Raw genomic sequence first — 24162 nt, forward strand, 5'->3', positions numbered from 1 at the left:
AAATCCGAGTGATTTTACTCTCACAAATTTACCTAAATATTTATTATTTTAAAATTTTTATATAGTTACCTAAAAAGTTAATTTTATACTTTTTTTCTGTCAAAAAATAACTAAAATTTTCATAAAAACATTAAAAATGTTAAAAAGTAACATATTTTGATAAATTAATTTTTTTAAATCAAATACCTATTACAAAAAAAAAATTAAAATTTTTCAAAAAAATTTTTTTTTCAAAAATTTTCAAATTTCGGATATGATATCGAATAGAATTGAATTTTAAAAAATATTAAATTTACATTGAAAAGTGCAAAAAATACAATAAATAAATAAAATAAAATAAATAAATAATAAATAAAAGTTTTAACAAAAAATTTTAAAATTATTAATAAATTAAAATCTAAAATAATTTGAAATATTTAAAAAAAATATGCAATAACTCAACTTTAATTTCAATTTTTTTCACAGAGTGGCGGTCTCTCAATCGACGACTTCCAAATTGCCGTACAAGAAGCGACAAATTTCCCGTTGAGGACGAACGTTGCGCCATTCCTGCGATCTCACATCCCATTGTTACAAAGAGAAATTACCACGTTAGCACGAGCCAATAAACAAGTAAGTGTCCCATAATTACAACGAATTAAGTTTTTCTCGCTCGATTTTTTTTCTATTTTTTTCCTTTCGCTTCGTTCTAAACTAATTGTTGGCTGCCCAAACAAGCGACGTACAACGGACAGATAGTGTTAAAGTTAGAGGCTAATGATAATTTATTATTTATATGTGTGAGGGCGAGCACAAGCGCGTACCGTTAATTTTATTTATTTATATACGTGAATCATCATCATTATGTCGATTTGTATCGTGGGAAAGTTGTCAGGGAGCCGGTTTCTCGTGTCTCCTTGTTTCGGTGTAAATCAGTTTCGAAGATTTATTGATTGGAAGGTTAATAATGTGTTTATTTTTGTTTGTCACCATCAAATTAAAATCAAATTAGGAACGATGGAAATTAGGCAAAGTGACAATTCAGGAAAAAAAACTGATACCAGGTGTCTCCATTATTACAACAACTTTCATAAAAATACGAGATTTAACATAAATCCTCAAAATTAATCTTTTTTTGTTCGTGTTTTTTTGTTATTTGTTTTTAACTGTTATATTTATTGCCATTCTTTGTTCCCGAGTGTGTGTGTGTGAGAAAGAGAGAAGAAAAAAAGTTCTCGTATGGCAAACTCCAAAAACTAGGTGTTAATTTTCCCAATGTTATTCGGTGCAGCTGAGACTTAATCGAAGTGTGTTGTGTGCGTCTATTGCTACTTAGAGCTAAAAGCGAAACAGAACGAGAAACAAATAGAAAATAATAATCTTTCGAAAAGCTTTTAATTGAACAGTTTTACAATTTTGTATTATTTTTTTTAAATCTGTCTCTTTTTCTCCGTAGTCGCCCGTTCAATATGTGCGAGCAAACGAATCCAGCGTACTCGATATTGTCCATAATCCGAGTGAACATGCCGAGATTTTTCTGCCGAACGAAGGTGGAAGTTTTACTTCGGTGGGAAGCGGTTCCACAAACAATGGATTATCGTTAAAACGGAGGGCGTCTGATGCGTAAGTGGTGTCTCTTGTATAAATAAATTTTATCTTAGCGAAAATTTATTTATTTTTACAGAATTTACGATATTCCTTCGAATGGCGGCTCGCACGACTGGAGCGATTATTCGTTCCTCTCGAAGCGTTCGGCTCATCAATCTTTGTTGCTTGGTGCGACGCCGCATCTTCATCCAGGTCACGCTCTAATTTTTGACTATCAAAACGGATTGCAAGCACATGCCGAAAGTCTTCATGGTGGCAGTCAGAGAGGCGCGAATGACGAACGTGATTTTCGTTCGTCGGAAACACGCGATTCCAGTAGAATAGCGAGACCTGCGGCAAGTGCTGGAGCTCAAGGTCCCGGCGGAGATGAGGATTGGCGAAATATTCATTCGATGTTGGCTTGCATTTCGGGCATGGTTGAAAAAACCAAACGAGCGATATCGATATTGCAGCAACGAGGTGTTGAACCGCATCCGCAAGAGACTACGGTGACAGACATGCGACGACAGACAGAGGAAAAAATTGCGGAATTTAGGAGGAATGCTGAGGATGCAGTGAATCAAGTAAGTTTCGAGTTAATTTTCAAAAAATAAAATTAAAAATGACAAAAATTTGATGGAAAAAATACGTTTTTTATGGATTTTTGGTCTTTTTGTATAATTTTTTAAAAAATTTTTTAAAAGAATTTCGGTTTTGATTAAATTTTGTACTAAAATTAAAATTTTTTCAATAATTTTCTACTCGTTACCTACAAATTTTTCATAAAATTACTGAACTTAATTTTAAAATTTTTTTTTTTTATTGATTTTTAATGAAATTTTTAATGAATTTTTTTTTCTCTCAATTTTAACTTAAAATGTAGAAAAATGTTTCAAAAAAAAATTTAAAATTTTATTTTACAAAAATTTTCATCAGCGGCAAAAAAGTACCTATTTATAAATTGTTTTTTAAAATTAAAAAATATTTATTTTTTTTTAATTTTCAAAAATTTAGAATAAAATTATTGAATTTCATTCGGCCTTATTTAAAAATTTTGATTTTTTTAAAATTAAATTTTATTTTTTTTAGGTAAAACGACAAGCCGTCATTGAAATCCAACGAGCAGTTGCCTCAGCGGAAAATCGAGCACTCGAAATGATCGCAGCAGAACGTCTGAAAATGGAAAAAATGTTCATCGAGTTCAACCGAAATAACAATGAACCCGACACAGATCGTCAATCGCCACCCCAACAAACCGGACACAATGATGTAAGTTTAATTACTTTTTTCGATTTACTTTAGTTCGTTCCGAGAATTATATGAATCCTTGAATCCTTGTATTAGGGAAAATATCATTTTAAAAAGTTTTACAGGCGTGCTGGAATTGCGGAAGAAAAGCACGGGAAACGTGCGCGGGATGCAAATTAGTTCGGTATTGCGGAATTTATTGCCAGCAAAAGGATTGGGAGCAACATCATAAGGTAAGTAGAAGAAAATTCAATGCAAATATAAGACAGAAACCTTATTTTTTTAAATTTCTTTTTAGCACATTTGCATCTCCTTGCGACAAGCAGAATCACTCCAAGAATCCTCGTCTGCCATATCGAGACCGCCCACAGCGCACTCGGCATCCTTAAGCAACGGTCTCAGCTCTCCACCAAAATGACGAACTAAAATTTTAAAGCCTAAGAAAAAGTATCTGTGCTAGTCAAATTAAACCAATAGAATTGTAGAAAATTTCTTTCTTACATTTTTTTCTTATTTTAATTTTAAATATTAATTTAATAGTCACGATAGTTGTTACTGTGTACTCCGTTACCATCAATACAATGAATAACCAATGCAGAAACCCCTTTTTTATAATTAAATTTAATAAATATTATTATTATATAGGATTCCATTCCCTCTTTTTGATCAAAATAATAAAATTTAAATAGATAAGTAGGACAACAAACACACAAAATAATAATAATAAATAAAAATAAATTATAATATAACATACATACACAAAAAAACACACACACACACACCAAAAAAATATACAAAGCGATAAATCACAAATTTAATTATTCAATTTTAAAGTAGATGTTTATGTCAGTTAAACCAAAAATTATATGTATATTTGTGCATCAATTTTTCACCGCGATGGATGGTGGTACGGTGCATATTCATTCATTAAATTACTATACACACATAAATAAATGATAATAAATTTAAAAAAAATAAAAATGTGCAATATCAAAAATTATATATTATATACTTTAATTTTTAGTGATTTATTTTTGATACACTTTAATATTTGTTTAAAAATATTATCATTATTAATAATATTAAACGATATAGAGTAGAAATTATATTAACGGTAGATGTTACTACTCGCTACGATAAAAGTTGAATTAAATTTAAATTTAAATGATTATACTTAAATTTGCCCCAAAATTGACTGTACTAAAAATAATGATAAACATAACTTTTAATAAAAATGTTTAATTATTATTATCATAATATTAATGACTTCTAATTAATTATAAATAAAATATGAAATATAGGTTAAACAATAGAACTAGATTTATTAAAATATGTAAAAAAAATCATATCATCATGAATTAATTTGTTCTCTAAAATGATAATGATAACTTTAAACATAATTAAAAATAATTATTTGACAAGAAAAATAAAAGAGCTCTTAAATTATAAGAAATGTCATTTAAGATAAGTCATTAACATTAAGGAAAAAAATATTTTTTTTAATCAATATATAGAATTTTCACATTTTTTATAAAATATGTTTTTAACTTATTTATTATTATTACATAAAAAAATACCTAATTGAAATTTATAATAATTGTTCATTGTTTTCTTATATTACTAGGTGTTTTTTATTATATTAAGTAAAAAGAAATAAAAATACTAAATGATAAGGTTCCTGTTTGTTTTGTATTAAAAAATTTGTAAAATTAATCTTAATATTAAATAAAACATGTATTAAAAAAAACTTAAATTTAAACAGAAAAGTATAGATACATATTGTATTGTGTGTAAATAGACGACCTTACTCTACAGAAATAAACCTTAATATATTATTACATTATAGATTATTGACTAAAATTTGTGTTAATTATTTTTAAAAGAAATTTACAAGAATTACGGTAAGAAATTTTTACATATTTTTATTTAAAACACAAAATAAAAGAATTTTTTAACTTTTTTGTAAAATTTTGTGAATTTGTTCAGAATTAAAAATTATTATTTTAATTAATGATCAAGTAAAATAAATTTTATGATTGATAAATTGATATTTAAATATAAAAAAAATTAAAATAAATTTATTTTAAAAATTATTTTAAAAAATTTATTTTTTTATGAATTTGAAATATAATTTAATTTGAAGATTTTATTTAATCTTATTACATATTTTAATTCATTAATTCAAATAAATTTTTATTTAATTAAAACGAATTAAAATAATGCTTTAATGTGAATTTTTTATGAATTTTTGATTAAAATCATTTAATTTTTATTGAATAACGATTTTTTTAAATTTGCAAAATGACTCACGCTAATTCAAATCCCGTTTTTTGAGACGAATGAAAGTGATACTCTTCAAATGTAAGCAAAACAAAACTGCTTACAAAAACATTCCAGTTCCTTATTTTCATTTTTTCCTTATTTTTATTTATTTTTCACTTTTTAAAAGACAAACGATGGCTCCAATAATTCTCAAAGAAGTCGACGAAGCTGCAGTTATCAAAAAATTATGCAATCTCATCGAATCAAAGGCCAACGAAGCAATTTCCGCTCGCGGAGTCTTTCGTGTCGGATTATCAGGTGATAAAAATTTGACCTTAAATCATGACCTCGCTCAATTTAATGCAAATTATTCACTTTTTAGGTGGCTCTCTAACGAAATATCTCTCCACGGGTTTACCTTCCATCAAAACGGACTTCCAAAAATGGCACTTTTTCTTCTGTGACGAACGTTACGTGCCACGCAGCGATCCAGATTCCACTTTTGGCGTCTACAAAAGAGATTTGATCCCCAAAATTCCCGTTGACGAGACGCAATTCTACGAAATTGACCAATCCGTGCCGTTAAACGAGTGTGCCAACAAGTACGCGTTGCAAATTAGAAAAACTTTCGGATCTTCTATAGGAATTGCCTGAATTTGATTTATTGTTGCTCGGCATGGGTCCTGATGGGCACACATGTTCGTTATTTCCGGGACATGCGTTGTTGGAGGAAACGAATGTCTTGATTGCGCCAATTAGTGATTCGCCGAAACCGCCTCCGTGTCGCGTAACGATGACGTATCCCGTGATAAACAATGCGAGATGTTGTATTTTCGCGATGGCTGGAGCGGGAAAAGCTGACATGGTGAAGCGGATTTTAGTGGAAAATGAGGATTTGCCAGCAGGAAGAGTTAAGCCAACCAAGGGGGAATTATATTGGATCGTGGATGCTGCAGCAGGAAGTCATTTGACGTAAAATTAAAAAAAAAAACGAAAAAAATCGGGTGGAAGCGCTAAATCTAATTTATTTCTATTTTTTATATAAAATATTGTTAAAAAATAAATATTTTTTATAATATAAAACAAAATATCCGAGAATTACACTTAACACTAACATTAATCACTCTTAAAAGTAAAAGGCACGTATACTTTTCTACAAATCTCATTTAAGTGCTGCGATGTATTCCTTGTACTTTTGCAGTAATACTGGGTTGGTGGGTCCCCAATTGGGCATTGGTTTGAAAATTTCGACAAATCTTTCCATAAAACTCCTTTTCCGGTCTTTTTTCAAGAATGAAACTGTTGCCCACAACGGAATTTGCACAAGTCCCAATGCAGTAAGGCACCATCCAATCGCTAAAATACAAATTTTGTTTAAATTTTTTAAAAATTCACACAAAAAACGATTAAAAACTCACCATAATGACTATCTTTGTAGACATATCCGTGATACGTGACAGGTTTCAACGAATAAATGCTGTAAATGAAGATGGCAATCATCACAATTGGCGTAATAAATTGCCAGCACATTCTCCAGATAAAGTTTGGACGATAACCCAACATGAAGTAGACATCGTCGCAAAGTCGTTTGACGCCGTAAATCCAACAAAAGGCAATTAATTCGACAATTGCCAAGAAGAAGACAACAAAACTGGCTCCGTGGTAGTCGACGAGCTCCAAAACGTATTGACCGCCCTAAAATAAAAATTATTTTTAATTTTTTTTCTAAAAAAAAAATGGCTTGAAAATACTTACGGGAGTTGTGTAAACGATCGCGATGCTAAACATGACAACAGCAATAGCCATAGTAATTTTCCAATGAGCAACTGTCTTGAACTTGTCTTTGAAGATTGTCATGATGCAAGAGGTCATTGCGACGTTGCTGCCGATTCCGAGGGTGTATAACATGAAGAAAAATAGAACTGAGAAACCCTGAAATTGGTAAAAACAAAATTTTAGTTCAAATATCCAAAATTTAAGTTTTAATAAAAAATTCATCAAAAAAGCATTCAAAAATTATTGTGAAAATAAAATTTAAAAAAAATAAATTTAAGACCACAAACTGTTCAAAATAAATTTAAAAAAAAATTATTTTAATTTTTAAAATAATATTTTTTTAAATTTTTCTACTAAAAATATTTTTCTATTTTTCTTAGTTTAATATATGACTTACAAAAAAAATTAAATTAATACTAATAAATTTTGCAAGTTAATTAATTTTTAATTATTATTAATTAATTTATTAATTTTTTAATAATTATTAATAGTTTATTAATTTTTAATAAATTTTAAATATGTTTTTTAAATAATTTTTTTTTTCTGAATTTTAAGTGAAATAATTCTTAAGCTTTCTTCAAATGAATCTTTGCATAAAAATTTAATAATTTTTTTTTTGAAAAATTAGTAAAAATGGACTATAAAATTTTATCATTTTTTAGTCATAATTATTTAAAATTTTTCAATAATTTTTGATTTTAAAATAATTTTTTATTTTAATTAAAAACTCACTTGTGGGAAGAAATCAAACTTCGCAATGGCATCTGGATACGAAATAAAAGCCAAACCAGGTCCACTTTTCACAACAACTGACACATCATCTGTTCCCACTTTGTACGCCAAATGTCCAAGGATACCAAAAACAGTCGATCCCGCCAACAGTGACGTGAAAGTATCGATACTTGTGATAATTGTCGCATCTCGACTCACATTATGTCGGAATTTGTTATACGACGAGTACATGATGACATTTCCGAAGCAAATGGAGAGCGAGAAAAATACTTGAACAACGGCATTGTACCACACTTCGGGTTCCATAAGTTTATTCCAGTCCGGTTTGAAGAAGTATTCGAGACCTTTCATGGCGCCTGGCAACGTAACGGCACGCGTAAAGAGAATTCCGAGGACGACATATGGGAAGATGGCCAAAAAGTAGGAAGCTTTGCCGGAACTTTTGACACCTTTGATGAGAAGTCCTGCGACAATTGACCAAGAAATGAAAAGACAAACGACGAGTTCCCAATTTGGGGTTCCAAGACCGTCGTGAATTGTGTCCTTTTCTTTGAGAATTTCCTTGCTGTGGAAGAAAATTTTTTTTATGAATTAGAAAAAATATTTTTATGGATTTTTTAGATGAAACTCAATAAAAATTTAAACCAAATTATAAGAAGGGGGTAAAAAAAAAGGTTTTTAAGTAGGAATTTCGGTAAAAATGAGAAAAATAAAAATTTAATAAAATAAAATTTTTTGCTGATTTTTAATGAATTTTCACTTTTTTTTTTAATTTACATAAATATTAGAATTTTATATTTTTTAAATTAAAATTGATAAATCGGAAATTGAGTTTCATTTGAAAAAGTCTTAATAAAAAAAACTATTAAAATTTAAATTTTTCTACACTACTTTTTTAGATTATTTACACTGCCACTTACAAAAAATAGAATTCAGCACTTGTTTTGTAGTTAGTTAAATTAATATCACCAGCTTCAGCATGATGGCTTGCATTTATACAACCTTCCCATTCGGGTTTGCAATAAGCCCATGGCAGAGGAGACCAAAAGGAATCATACAAATAGTGCAAAATGATTGCCATCGTGCCAGAATAGAGAGAAGCGACAACTCCTAGTGCCGTCATTTGTCCCAAACCAACACCTTAATGTCAAATTTTAAAAATTTTCTTTGTAAAATCCTTTCCAATTAGTCAAATTTTTGATTTGATGATGAAATGTTAATGAAAATCTTATGAAAAAGCTTAAAACCGTCACCGAAAACAATGAAAAACTTGAAACTCTTCGACTTACGTATAATAAAGACTCGCAGAAGTACTAATTTTTCCGGTATTCGTTGCATTATATAATTCCGCAACGCCCGTCAGACTCGAGTCAATGCAATCGGGACCCCATTCTGGTCGGCAGACACTCCATGGCAGCACAGTATTGAAACTGTCGACCATATATTTGAGAGTGAGTGCCATCAGAAAGGTGTAATAAGTGGTGACAACGGTAATGGCAAAGACTTGACCTACGCCGCCGCCTATTTTCGCGATTATTTTTTGGATTGAACGAATGAAAATGAATGAAAGACGTTCACAAATGACTCCAAGTTGCAACACTTACCTCTCAAAGCGGGACACAAATCATAAACTTTTGCACTTCCACGACTCGAAAACTGTCCAATCAACATTTCCAGGTAATAAACGGGCTTTCCAACAATTATCAGCACAATTATGTAGGGGATAACGAACGCGCCGCCTCCATTATTGAGCGCAATGAAGGGAAATCGCCACACATTTCCAAGACCCACAGACATGGCGATGCAAGAAAGCAGAAATTCGATTTCTTTTCCCCACGTATCGCGTCCCGTTGAGGTCTCGTCAACTTCTTCCTCGTCCTCGAGCTTTTTTTCGACATCTTTTTCCGTGAAATGAACGGGAGGTTTGTCACGTGTGATGTTTGCTGCGTAATTTCCATTGTTGCCGTTCACATCGACGTTGTAAGGAGGTGCATCTTCGACGGGTTTTCCTGCGGATTTGTCGTCAACGAGGATCATGCGACTGCCGTAGTCGCCGTTGTTCGATAAAGTAGCGATGCTTACGGTGTTTGGCAGGGGACGCATGTCGAGTCCTTCTTCTAAACTCTCACTTTTGTCATGGGTCAGAGTTACGGTGCTGCCTGTGAGGTCGGGTGTGGCGGAATCGCGCATGCTGGGAACACTTTTGGATGCGTGCAGAGCACTTTTGGGTGGCATTTCGGACTCGTCAGCTGGATTGACGTGAATGATTCGGATGGAGTTTTCGGAATCATTGTCGTTGTCTGCAACGAAGGCGGGGTTGTTTGCACCACTGGCCATAGTTTTTGACTGAAAATAGAAAGAAAATATTGTTTTAGTAAATTTAATTAATTTGAGGCTTTTAGAAAACTTAAAAAAAATTAAAATAATTTTAAATAAATTTTCAAAAGAAAATAATTCTATCCGCAAAATTCGGAATAATTTAGGAATAAAGAAGAAATAAAATTTAAAAAATATATTTTTTGAAGAAAATAATAAATTTTATGCTCTGATTTTTACTAAAATTTAATTTAAAAAAAAATATGATTTTTAATAGAAAATTTTAAAGAATTTTAATTTTAGACAATTTTTAATATTTTTTTGAAACATTCATTGGTCAAATAATTTATTTAAAATTTTTAATGTTAAAAAAAAATATCAATAAAAAATTTTAAAAATTTCTTAAAATTAAAAAAAAAATATCAATAAAAATTTGAAAAAATTTCTTAAAATTTGACCAAAATAGTTAATCTGAATTTTTATTGAATTAAATTTTAAGAAAAATATTTTGAATTTCTTGTTTTTGAGCAATAATATCACATATTTTAGCCTAAAAATTTTTTTTTCTCCCTACATTTTTTTTAAATTTTAATACAAATCTATTCAATTAAATTTGTAAAAAAAAATTAATTTTTCTTATAATATCTAGGTATGTATTTTTACTTGATATTTTTTATAGAAAATATCTAAAAAAAAATTATTTATTTATTTTTGTTACTTTTAATTTAAAAATTAAGTTTAATTAAAATTTAATTTAATTTTAAAATTTAATATTTTATTTCACTATGATTTAAATTTTTTAAAAATTTTGAAAAAAATAATTTAGTTAAATTTAAAACGACCTAAAAGGCAATAAAATAAACCTCAAAGGTGATCAACCTGCGTCATTGTCATTTACCAAGCCACACAAATCACTTAAAACGTGATCTTCTGAAGATCCATCAAAAAATTGCAAGAAATTCGATGTCAATGACTGTCATTGCTCATGATTAGCTTGTGTAAAGCATGTCAATGAATAGCTTATCTGGGTAGGTAGTGTAACTGCAAGTACTAATAAAGTAATAAAATACGGCCTAAATACCAGACAAGGACCATATACGTGCAATTATCGTATTGTTGATATTTTTTTTTATTTTTTTCGTTTTACTTTGCATCAAACATTGTAATTATTCGAGGCATTAGACATGACAATTGCAACCGGCTTAAATAGTTACATCATTTTTTTTTGCTCAAACGTGACAGTGTCGAAAAAAAAATATTTTTTTTTATTCAAAACTTAAATATTTTTAACTCGATCAAACGTGTTTTTGTTGCACTGTGAAATTTTTCTCCGTATTTAAACTTAATTTTAGCGCCAATTCATTCATTCATTCAATCGCTTTTGGTCGTTCGCTAATTATTTGCTGCAAAAATACGGTCAATGTTGAATTACTCGTAATTTTTATGGTTAATATAGAGTTAAAACTACTCGTAAAATTAAAACCTTAACACAAATGTGCTTTGCAAATATTTACTGTATTTTGATTGATTAACGGAATAAAAGTAAAAAGTGCATGCAAACAGCCGCCTTGCACTTGAAATCGCTGTTTATGCAAATAATCAAGTTAATTTTGTTCCTGTTTTGATTTTTTTTTCGCAATTGTCATGAACCGGTAGACTTCACATGCAACTTTCGTCACGGAATCGCCCATAAATTCCGTTTAAAGCTAATTAAAAGTCCCGTCGTCGATCGTGGATGACGATTCAAAGAAGGAGATTAACCCGTTAACACGTTCTTTGTTGTACTTTTTTTCAAGGACGAGCACTAAACAGTTAAATACTCAATTTTTTTTCGTGTATTGCTGTTCAAACGTGTACACGATGCAGACATTGAACGTGAACCTGTTGCTGCTGCTAAAAAAAATGTTGCCGACATATGTTTTGATTTGTGTTCGCTATGCGCCATCGATAGAAATATACGCTCGGAATGTACGTGAATGATCGGATATTGATCAGGTGAGCAGTATCACTTAGAGCAGGTTGTGGTTTTTTTGTGCTGATTTTAAAGTTGGCAATAAACAAAGTGGTTCCGCATTATTTTGTCAGCACAAAATGATATGAATAGAAGCATGACATGTGAGTAAAATAATTGGTAATCGTTCCAAGAATTCCAGTCTGTCGTTGAAGAACAATTGTGACTTGCGGTAATGATTGCAAAGAAAAAAATCTTGACAATAAAATTGCTTTGTGAATTGTTAGAAATGCATTGAATGACGTCAAATGTTGGAAATTCCACATAAGAACCGCCGAAAATCATGCGAAAAATTAATTAGATGTGATTTTTGTGTTTGAATATTTTTAATAAGCTTGAAATTAAAATATTTGGACAAATGAGGCTGAAACAATGAAGAAAAAAATTTGTTACGAAAAGGACTAAAAATTTTTTGTTGATTTTTGAGAGATTTTAAGCCATTTTTTAACGTTTATTTATTTTAATAGGCAACTTTGTTAAATTTTTAATTTTAAATAAATAAATTTAGTTTATATTTTTTTAAATAATGAATTAAACAAATTAATTATTTTAATTTATATTTAAAAAATATTAATTTAACTTTTAATTGTTAAGGTAGTTTTTTAAATTAATTTATTACTTTTTAAAGCAAACATAAAAATAAAAAAAAAATATTTTTCATTTTTAATGAACAATATTTAACAAAAAAAATTATTTTTATAAATTTTGCATTTTTGTTAAAAAAATAAATTCTTTAAAAAAAAAATTGAAAAAATATTTTATTTAATTTTTATAAATATATTTTTTTAAATAAAAATCTTAATTAAATTTACCTAATTAAAATTTTATTTTTTTTATTTTTTTTTTGATAAAAAACATCTAAAAAAATTAAATTTAAAAAAAATGTCAAGAATGGAATAAAAATATTTTTGTTTATTCGATCTTCCCAACAAAACACTGGAAAAAACCCTAAACATATTTATTACTCACTCAACTCAATTAATGCTTGTTTTTGCCATCATCTTCGAATTTTTTGTTATGCTAACAAACCATAAAAACATTAACTAAATAGTTATTATTAATCTTTTTAAATGTTTCTCAGAATATTTCTCGCACGAACGAAGACAAAAAAAGGAACAAAAAATCGTCAATAGAGTTGGTTGCTCTGAGAATCCGTGACAGTCTGTGCTATCTGCTTCTTCTTCACATCTTTTTTATGTTTTAAATTCATTCTTTAATGACTAGTTTTTCGAGTTTTTTTTTATCCCAAACCTTTTACAAACAAAAACTTCTTGAGACAAAATCGAAAAAAAAACAAACAAACATTGCGATTTTGTCTCAAGGTGAATTTTGATAACTTGATAGCTCAGTTGGGGAAATCACATGAAATATTAGATTTCTATAAAAATAAAAGTAATTATTTACTTGATGTAACAAGTGTGAAAGGTTCCGTATCCGTGTTGACGAATTTTGAGGAGTTTATTGAATATGAAGGTGTTTTTATGATTAAGGAAATAGCACTTTTTATTTATTTATTTTATTAATGATGATGAGAGAAGTAGTTGTTAAGGACATTACGAATGTAGGTCCGGTAAATTTCCATCACATGATAAATATTAATGATAATAATGTCAGAGAGATGAAAGGTAATAACTTCTTGCGACAGTGAAGTGTGTGATGACTGATGATGGCTGACAGATGTAACCAAGTTTTACAATTTAAGGCACTGAGGTGAGAAAATTTATAAGGGATTCTATCGAAGTTTTTAATTAATTTTTATTTTTTTTAATTAATTTAAAATTAATTAAATAAAATAAAATTAATTAAATAATTTAAATTAAATAATTTTATTTGCTTTTTTTCATTTTATTTAATTCATTAATTTATTTAATAATTTTGATTAAAATTTTGGAATTTTTATTTTTTTTATGATTTTTTGTCTTGTTAAAAAAAATTAACTAAAAAAGAACGTCAAAAGTTCTATCAAAAATAAATTTTTTGGTTTGTTCACAATTTTTTTAAAAATTTTATGAACTTTAATTCAAATGTTCTGAATTTAAAAAAAAAATCTTAAAATATTTAAATAACATTAAATTAACAAATGCAAAAATTTTATACAAAAAGTATTTATTTTTTTAAGTTCGAAAAAAAGTTCAAGAAAAAAAATAAATTAATTTTAAAAATTAAATAAATGCACAATATGATATTTTAATGAAAATAAATCTAAAAATAATTTAAGATACCTCAGTAAAGTTTTCTTCTTGCAGTGAAAAAGACAAAAACCCTTCTCATATCACCTCAAAGGTCGTGCGCTAATTAAATTGTAATTATTTTCTGCATGCAATTAATCAGGCACTTAAAATACCTTTCAACCAACCATCATAACAATCAACTATTAACATAATAAAATATTTAAGAAAAAAAATTCTCATCAATAAAAGATGATTTTTTGCACCTTAATGATCAAACATGTAACAAAGTTAATCTTTTACGGTCATCATTGATCATCTGCCACTGCGAACAATTACACATAAAAAATCGTCTTGAATCTGTTACAACATTCCGTCTAGTCACGGATTTAAATGACACTTCAACGACAAATATTTGTATTGAATAATTGCCACCTGTTCGATTTGAAACATCAAGATCATGTTCTATTGTTTTTTGAAACTAAACAAAAAAAATGTTCGCATTGACCTAGTTTTGTCATCGACTTGTCTTGTCTTGAATTGACGTGAATTGGCAAAAAATCCTTTAAAAACAAATTTCTCATATCTTTTTTTAAATAAAAAATCTTGACAATTAATGCACCTTAGATAAGATAACGCTAATACAGACCCTAAAGATATGAATTTGTTTGAAAATTTCTCAAGCATTAACAAATCTCGATAATTAGCGGGGTTTTTTACGACAGTGAACGAGTTTCGCCTCGTAAATCGTTGTAATTGCACATTTTATTGCGTTAATGACTTTTTAGTTGGAAACGTGAGCAGCATTTTATTCAAATGAGCTCCCATATCAATTGATTTATCCAAGATTAAGCTCTCTCATATGCAGAACAGCTGCCAAAAGGCTCGACGCAACGCGATAAATTGCATCTCATTTAAAATGGATGCAGTCACATTTGTCACAGACACGCGTTGCGGGACACATTGTTGTCTGTCGTAAGTGACGATAAATTGTGGGTGTCAATTTTGCTGCATTCTTAATTAATATTCTACTTGTTGAGCACTTGTAGAACATACTTCCGCAATTTGTAGAGGAAACTGGTCGATTTTTGTAAAAATTTCCTAAAATAGGTGGGAATTTTTTGTATTATGAAAAAATAATTTAGTTGATGAAAACAGGAAATCTCTGAAAATACTGAGGATTTTGATGAGTTGCAAGGAAACAATTTGATCATCGTTAATTTTGAAGCACATGGTCATAAAGCAAACATACTCTATAAAAATTTTTTAAAGCGTAGCGACTGAATGAGATACCGTAAAAATTTAACGAAATGATAAAAAAAAAATAAAAATTTTTTGATTTTTTTTCGTCAAAAAATTGGAGATTTTTAAAATTTTTTGAAATTTTAAATATTTCTAAACAAAAATTATTAAATTAAGTAATAAAAAAAAATTAAAAAAAAAAATCCAAGATGTCAGAAATCGAGTAAGTATCTCAATATTTATGTTTTTGAGCAATTTTTTTAAAAGTTGTTTTAAATTATTTTTTATTTTCGATTTTTATTTAAAAATTTAAAAAAAATTGCATACCTAAGAAAATTTCAGAGGCTTTAAAAAGGATATTTTTATTTTTTTAAGAAGAGGTTCATGATCATCTTGTCAATTTTTTTCTACACTCTCGAATATTGATTATTTAAAAAAAATGTATTTGATGTCCCTGAACGTCCAAATTAGTTAACAAAGATTTTCAACAGTAAGTACTTATTTTGTTAACATGACTTTTAATTTTTAGACGATTCACTTTTTTCTTCAACTAGCTTTAAAATTTATTTAATCATCACGGTCACTTATACAGAACAACACTTTGCATATTTAAACTGTCTGAGAAATTTTTGATAATCGATTCGATTAGGCGTGGATTCTTTGAATATTGAAAGGAAAATTTTCACCGAAGAAGGTACATTGAACGCCTTGAAATTGTCTGGAAAGGATGTTCAGAGATGTAGCGACAGTTTGATCCCATAAAGCGCCTTTTTAGTTTTTTTTAAATCCCATTTATATTCCAGGTTAGAAGGGACAAAAAAATCAAATACAATTTCCATTTAAAAAAAAAAATAAAATCATTGAATGCATGAAAAATTGGATTGGATGAGCTGGAAAAATTAATTTGACCGAGAGCTACATCTCTGATTGTGCGCACGCAACAAAATTAAAATTTTTAAAAGGATATAAAAGTAAACGAAAGTAAATATTTGGTCATTACTTGTCTAAAAGTTTTAATTAAAATTAATAAAAATTCGTACAATACAAAAATTCATAATTTAAAGTACTAAAAATTTATGCAGAAGATTCATCATCGTAAGTAAATTTAATTTTCTATAAAAAAAATCAAAATTAATATTTTCATCCTTCCTTCACCTTTTTAGACATAAATTTCATCTGAAAGCCTGAAATGGACAAAACCATCTCAATTTTGAGAAAAGTGGCTTTTACCGTTTATGGCCTTAATTTCACAAATAATGAGCCGAGAACGCTTGCAAGGTTTTTAAAGTCATCAGTAACTGTTGGATCTTTAACTTTACACGTAATTTGCATCATTCACAATTGGCTTACTGGACCTCCGTTGCAATTTGAATGGAAAATGATCATGTTGTGCTTGACAATTGGCTCAATTGCCACTTCTTTCATCTATATTGGATTCTGTTTTAGTGAAAACGAGTATAAAATTCTTTTTGATTGGGTCTCCTCGAGATATTCTGCCCGAAATTTTAAACTAATGGATGAAATAGCTAAAGTTGAATTCGAAAAATGTGCGATTACGACTTCAAAAGTTTTCAAGTTTGTATTTCATTTTATTTTTCTTTAATTTTTTCAATTTTATTTTAATTTTTTTTTTTAGAATTTCTGTGATCGTCAATGGATTCGGGATGTTTTTCATGGTTTTTGGCGCTCTTTTTATTGGCAACATGAATTTTCCAACACCAGCGGTGATACCTTTTACTGATATGAGGAATAGCGTGGATTTTGCACTAAATTTTATTTATCGGACCATTTTGATAATTGCCGTTTTGGGTTTCACCATGTACTATATGCTTGCTTTTATACTGTTTATTATGCATTTGTTGACAGAAATGAGGGTTTTTCATCAAGTTTTAAAGGAAGTTGGAAAATATGAGGAAAGACAATTTTTGAATGAGCTTAAAACTGAATTAGGAGCTCCTGAAGACTTAATTTTCTTACAAAAACCACTAAAAACGATGAAAAACTCACAAAAAATTGATCCAAATTTGATGCAAGAAATTATCAAAGAGCTCGTTTACGAAGGAAGTCAAAATTTCGTGAAAACTGACAACTTTGATGAAATTTCAAGTATTTTATTTGACGATTTTAATCAAAATTCAGAAAATTCTTTTGTTAAATCATCTGAAATATTGAAAGAAACCGTCATCAAACACGCGGAAATATTAGAGTAAGTAATTTCCGAGCACGCTCAAAAAAAATTAGAGCAGAGCACGGAGCAGAGCATGCTCCAATTTGAAAACTACGATCCCTAATTTTTTTCATAAAATAACTTTAATTTTTTTTTAGAATTCTTAATAAAACAATTAGCGTTCACTCGAACATCATTCTGATGCAAGAAGGACTGATGATTGTTGAGCACCTTACTTTCGTGCTTTTCGTTTTGAGCTATCCCGCCTTCGCCATGATGTTCTTTTCAACAATGGTCTTGTACACTCTTGAATATTTAATGTTCTCATCAATTAGTGCAGAGATTCAGGATGCTTATGACAAGATAGGGGAGACACTTTATTGCTCAAAGTGGTATTGGATGTCGGCTTGTGATAAAAAGATCATGTTGCAAATATTAACAGCAGTTGCAAAAACAAAAGCACTCACAGTCGGAATTTTTGGGAACTCAAATTTAAGACGATTTACAAGAGTAAGTATTTTAAAAAAAATTTTTAGACGAAAATTTAATTTTTGGTATTTTAGGTGTCTCAATTTTCGTACAATATTTGCTTCATGATCAACATTTTAATGAAAAAAATTTATAATTAATTTTTTTTATTATCAGTTTCTTATGTTTCGTAAGTATTTCCCATAAATTTGATTGATTTTCAAAAATATAAAAGGTTCTTGAATAATTAAAGAAAATTTTAGGTCTCGTGCTTTTCAATATCAAAGGCAAGGTTAAAAAATTCTTTTGATGTGAGACATGCCCGGAACAAAAAAAATTTCAAGGGATATATGAAAGGAATACAACAGGAAAAAGAATTTATTTGTTGTTCGACTTCCTTTAAAATCGGATTTTACTAAAAATCGTAAAAATGGATAAATTAATTTTATCAATAAAAAAAGTGACATTCACATTTTATGGCCTCAATTTCTTAAAAAAAGAGCCAAAAACGTTTTCACAATATTTAAAATCATCGGTTACGGCTATAGCTTTACTTTTGCACTTTATTTTCATCACCCACAATTGGATTACGGGACCTGCGTTGCAATTTGAGTGGAAATTGGTCATGATTTCATTGAATGTGGGTTCGCTCGTGTCTACTTTTATCTATATCGAGTTCTGTTGCAGCGAAATGGAATATAGAGAGCTTTTGAACTGGATAATTTCTCGATATCACAAGAGAAATTTTAAATTAATGGAGGAAATAGCAAATATTGAATTTAAAAAGTGCGCTGCTTCAATGACGAAATTTGTAAAGTGAGTATTAAAAATTTTTTTTTTTTACAAAATTTTATAAAATTCATTTTTTTTGTAGGATTTTTGTCGTTCTTCATGGACTCGGTGTGCTTGTGATGGTATTTGGAGCTTTTATCATCGGCAATATGACTTTTCCCACACCAGTTGTTATTCCGGGCACAACTTTGACGAATTGCGTGGAATTTTTTATTAATTATTGTTATCGTACTGTCCTGATTGCTGCTGCCTTGTCCTTTACCACGTACTTTTTGGTTATTTTTCGATTAATTACTAAACATTTGCTGACAGAAATGAAGGTGGTCCATCAAGTTTTGAGAAAAGTTGGAGAATATGAAGAGATTCAATATTTTAATAAGTGGAAATTTTCAGAAAAATCAATTTCTTCATCAAAAGTTTCAAAAAATTCACGTAAAATTGATTTAATTGTGAAGCAAGAGATTGTTGGAGGCATGAAAAAAGAAAAACTAAGAAATAATGATCAAATCAATTGTTCTAATAAAATTTACAACATTTTGTTTAAAGATTTGAATTGCATTGATAAAAGTTCTTCAGTTGAATCATCGGTAATTTTGAAGCAAATGGCCATCAAACACGAAGAAATCATAAAGTAAATTAATTTTTCTAAATTTTTTATCGCAAATTTTATTTTATTTTTTTTTAGAATCATCAATCAACTAATAACTCTGAACGCGAACACCATTCTGCTGCAGGAAGGTCTAATGGTCTTTGAGCAAGTAACGTTCGTTTTAAATGTATTGAGCGATTTTTCGTTCGCCATGATGTTCATTTCAACGATGCTTTTGCACACTTTTGAGCATTTGATGTCTGCGTCAAGTAGTGCAGAGATTCAGGATGCTTATGACAAAATTGGGGAAGCTCTTTACAGCTCAAAATGGTATTGGTTGTCGGTTCGCGACAAAAAGACGGTTTTGCAAATGTTAACGGTAGTTGCAAAAACTAAAGCACTCACAGTCGGAATTTTCGGGAGATCAAATTTAAGAAGGTTCACAAAAGTAATATATTTTATAATTAATTATTTAATTTTTTATGCGACTAAATTCGATTTTTTATCGCATCATAATTTTAGCGATAGAATGAAAGAGAAAAAATATTTAATTTTTTCATTCTTTTTTCTAATTTTAAGAAAAAAAAAAATTTTTATTGCATTTTTAAATTTTTTTTATTAAATTTTTAAAGTAATTTAATTTTTTCCTCTGAATTGTCAGAACCCTTTCAGAGAAAAATGTCAAAAAATGGAATTAAATTTAATTTTTTTAAAGCGATAAAAAATCAAAATATTCAATTAAATCGCCTTATTGATTAAATTATATTAATGATGAATTTTATTTTTGCAGGCAACTAAATTATCATTAATAATTTGCTTCATGATCAACGTTTTAATGACGAAATTTCATAATTAATATTTTTTTAACTGATATAACTGATGTTTCTTAAAATTCAAAGGAATTTTCCATACATTTAATTGATTTTTCACAAAGTTTTTAACTTTAAATAATTCAAGAAAATATTATATCACAAACGTGCTTTTCAATATCAAAGACAAGGCTAAAAATTTCTTTGATGTTAAACACGCCTTTAAAAAAATATCCTGAAGATATAAAAGACTTACAACAGGAAAAAAATTTTATTTGTCGTTTGACTTCCTTCAATATCAAAAAATAATAGAAAAATTACAAATGGATAAATTAATATCGTCAATAAGAAAAGTTACATACACAGTTTATGGTCTCAATTTGTCAAAAAAGGAGCCAAAAACGTTTTTTCAAATTTTAAAATCATCAATACCCGCTGTAGGTTTACTTTTGCACTTTATTTTCATCACCCACAACTGGATTACCGGACCTGTGCTCAAATTTGAGTGGAAATTGATCATGATTTGCATGAATGTGGGATCGCTAGTGTCTGCTTTTGTCTATATTGAATTTCATCGCAAAGAAACGGAATACAGAGAGCTTTTTAACTGGATAGCTGCTCGATATCACAAGAGGAATTTTAAACTTATGGAGGAAATAGCAAATATTGAATTTAAAAAATGTGCTGCTTCGATGAACAGATTTGTCAAGTGAGTAATTTTTTAAATTAAAACATTAAAAATTAAGGTAAAAATATTTTTTTTTTTGTAGGATTTCTGTCGTTATTCATGGATTCGGTATTTTTGTCATGACTTTCGGGGCTTTGATCATCGGAAATATGAATTTTCCCACACCAGCTGTTATCCCGGGCACAAGTTTAACGGATAGCGTGGATTTCTTTATTAACTATTGTTATCGCATTGTACTGATCGGAAGTGCTTTGTCCTTTACCATGTATTTTTTTGTAATTTTTCGATTTGTTACTGTACATTTGCTGACGGAAATGAAGGTGATCCATCAAGTTTTAAGAAAAGTCGGAGAATATGAAGAGATTCAATATTTTAATGAATGGAAATCTTTAGAAAATTCAAAAAATGAAATTTACAACCTTTTGTTTAAAGATTTGAATTGCATCGATAAAACTTCTTCAATTGAGTCATCGATAATTTTGAAGCAAATGGTCATCAAACACGAAGAAATCATCGAGTAAATAATTTTTTCTAGATTTTTATCACGTTTTTATCAAAAAATTATTTTTTTTTAATTTTAGCATCATCAATCAAACAATAACTGTTAACTCGAACACCATTCTGATGCAAGAAGGATTGATGATCGTTGAGCAAGTGGTTTTTATTCTATTTTTATTAAGCGATCTTTCATTCGCCATGATGTTCTCTTCAACAATGATACTGTACACTCTCGAGTATTTGATGTTCTCCGCAAGTAGTGCAAACATTCAGGATTATTACGATAAAATTGGGGAATCACTTTACTGCTCAAAATGGTATTGGATGCCTGTTCGCGATAAAAAGACAATGCTGCAAATACTCACAAAAATTGGCAAAACCAAAGCATTGCGAGTTGGAATTTTTGGGGAATCTAATTTAAAAAGATTCACATCAGTAAGTTTATTATTTAAATTTATTTTTGACAATTTTTTAAGAATGGGAAAATGTGCTTAAAGACTAAATTTAAATTGAGAGATTTTTTTTTGAAAAATTTCAGTTTTATTTTAGACGAAAAGGATAAATCGCACAAATGCATACAAATAATTAAAAATTGATCCAAAATGTTTTTTTTGTTTATTTTTAAAAAAGTCAACTTGAACCAAAAAATTTGGAAAAATATTTTTAAAAAATTATTTTTATTTTTTTGCAAATTTATCCTTTTTCTCAATAAAAAATTTCCCAAAACTAACCCTTAGAGATTAGACAAGAAATTTTTCTGCACAAAAATTGTTTTTAGTGGCCAATTATTTATTTTTGTGCGCTTGAAAATGAAGAAATAGTTTATAAATAAATTTTTACAGCTCAAAAACCGTAAAAAACTTCGATTTTTCTCAGTTTGTTAAAAATGTTAGTTGTGCGATTTATCCTTTTCGCCCGGGATTTTAATTAATTTTTTTTTTATTTTTTATACGACTAAATTTAATTATTGTTTTTATTTTTTGTCGAATAATATTTTTAAAAAAATTATTTTTAAGGGAAAGAAAAAAAATTCATAAAATGATGAACATTTTTATTAAATTTATTTTAATTTAATTTTAATTTTTTTTAATTTTTATTAATTTGATGATTTTTTATAAAAAAAATTATTTAGTAAAAAAATTTAAATTTTTACATTTTATCCAGTTAATTTTTTCTTCATAGTTTTGACAAAAAGGCAAAAATAATTAAATTTAGGCGCTTTTTTTATTGAACACATTAAATTAATAATAACTTTTAATTTTGCAGGCAACTCAATTCTCGTACAATATCTGTTTCATGATCAACTTTTTGCTGAAAAAAAATTAAATTTTCTCACCACCGTGAAATTTATTGATGTAATTCACAGCAGCAAGTGCACAACTTGCTGTATTATTGTAGAAAATAGTAGAAACTACTACACAAAAGGTCCAATTAGAGACCTTTTATGTTTTATTATGTAATTAAATTATCAACCAATCAATCACAACACCAATTTCTCATACAATAATTGCTTTATTCACAAAAATATTTAAATGAGTATTAATACCTGTTAATAAATAATTTTTTTTTATCTCAAACAAATAATAGTAATAATGCACGACCTTGACATAAACTTGTATTTTTTACTGTTTGCGTCTCAATCGTGAGGGAAGATAAATATTTTGACGAAAAAAAATGTAACACAAAAAAAAAAATGATGTTCAATAAATAACAATGGTTTGTTGAACCCTCCCAATCGTTTTAAAATTTTAAATGTCAATTAATTTGTTCCTACAATTTTTGCAAGGTCTTTAAATATTTTTCTCACACTTTAATTAAAAGTATTTTTTTTAATCTTTAGTTTCTTGAACTAAATTTCTATGCAATCATCTTATCTTCCGCGTCTCTTTATCTTTTATTATTTTATTTTATTCAAAATAATCCATAAAATCACAAACTTGTTAGACTCGTTGGTGATGTCAACATGCTTTTAACGTCAGAATTTTACGAATTTTAATGCATTTTTTGATCTCTAAAATAACATGTCATCATTTCTGGTTTCTTTAAAAAAATACTGTCGTAAAATTGAGTTGATTAAAAATTCATGTGTGACGTTGTCATTTTATAGAGCAAAAAGAAAACCTGATTTGAAGGATTTTCTAACCGGTAAAATTTGTTAATATATCACAAACTTGTTTAAAATCACAAACAAAAAAAAAATAATTTTAGGAATCGTTAAATTTATTTTTTTTTTCACAAAAGGTTCTAACGAACTCTTCACATGCAATAGTTCTTCAAAATTATTTCCGGTCACCCAATGAGTTTTTTTTTTTTACAAAAATTGCATTTTTTTAATAAAACAATGAAGTTCGTGACAGTTTTATGACAAATAATGACAGGAATTGCAATTTTCGATAATGACACTTATTCGTCAAAATTCTCGGTAATTTATTTTTATTTTATTTCAAAATAAATATTTACTTACTTTTTTATTAAATTAATTTTTTAAGTACACTCCTTTTATATTTTTTTAGCAATTTCTTGCAAAATAGTTTTATTCAATAACTTTTTTCCTTTTTAATATTTTTTTTCTGAATTAATAAACCTTTAAAACTTGCTAATCACTTATTTATTTATTTTTTGTATAAAATTAAAAAAATAATTTTTTGATGATGTTATTTAATTTAAATAAATATTTTTATGGTTTTTAGTCATCTTTTGTCGAATGATTGATTCGTCTGAATTTTTATTTATTTTTTTTTTTTATTATATTTACACTTCTGGTTTTGAAGAATAAATTTAAATTAACAATTTTTTTTTTGGAGGACCGTTTCAGTCAACCGTTAAACGC

The 24162-nt window shown here is 28.2% G+C and overlaps 3 protein-coding genes across 4 annotated transcripts in view; 2 read left to right on the plus strand and 1 right to left on the minus strand.

The window, feature by feature from the left end:
* LOC134837367 (protein CBFA2T3) overlaps positions 1 to 3250 on the plus strand; it is a 46297-nt gene extending 43047 nt beyond the window's left edge. Inside the window, exons 4-9 of the mRNA XM_063852737.1 lie at positions 466 to 612; positions 1436 to 1602; positions 1664 to 2150; positions 2656 to 2839; positions 2932 to 3047; positions 3113 to 3250. Coding sequence (XP_063708807.1) covers positions 466 to 612; positions 1436 to 1602; positions 1664 to 2150; positions 2656 to 2839; positions 2932 to 3047; positions 3113 to 3232 — 1221 coding nt within the window. The 3' untranslated portion in view covers positions 3233 to 3250. The remainder of the gene's footprint in view (positions 1 to 465; positions 613 to 1435; positions 1603 to 1663; positions 2151 to 2655; positions 2840 to 2931; positions 3048 to 3112) is intronic.
* A 1934-nt stretch (positions 3251 to 5184) lies between these two features.
* On the plus strand, positions 5185 to 6175 carry LOC134838400 (probable 6-phosphogluconolactonase). The gene is given in 3 exon segments (XM_063853923.1): positions 5185 to 5394; positions 5459 to 5717; positions 5719 to 6175. Coding segments are annotated over 3 exon segments (717 nt in total). The 5' UTR covers positions 5185 to 5270; the 3' UTR covers positions 6053 to 6175.
* Positions 6083 to 23882, minus strand: LOC134838399 (sodium-dependent nutrient amino acid transporter 1-like). Of its 2 annotated transcripts, none has more exons than XM_063853922.1 (7): positions 23797 to 23882; positions 9189 to 9930; positions 8505 to 8724; positions 7585 to 8149; positions 6832 to 7008; positions 6495 to 6771; positions 6083 to 6432 (listed from the first exon to the last, which is right to left on the minus strand). In XM_063853922.1, the coding sequence occupies exons 2-7, from the start codon at positions 9919 to 9921 to the stop codon at positions 6239 to 6241; spliced, it is 2166 nt and encodes a 721-aa protein (XP_063709992.1). In that variant the 5' UTR covers positions 9922 to 9930; positions 23797 to 23882; the 3' UTR covers positions 6083 to 6238. The 2 variants fall into 2 exon arrangements, with proteins under 2 accessions (XP_063709992.1, XP_063709991.1); XM_063853921.1 differs by lacking the exon at positions 8505 to 8724 and adding an exon at positions 8874 to 9105.
* Positions 23883 to 24162: the final 280 nt, after the last annotated feature.

The sequence above is a fragment of the Culicoides brevitarsis genome, chromosome 1 (genome assembly GCF_036172545.1).
Source record: "Culicoides brevitarsis isolate CSIRO-B50_1 chromosome 1, AGI_CSIRO_Cbre_v1, whole genome shotgun sequence".
NCBI classification, from domain to species: domain Eukaryota; kingdom Metazoa; phylum Arthropoda; class Insecta; order Diptera; family Ceratopogonidae; genus Culicoides; species Culicoides brevitarsis.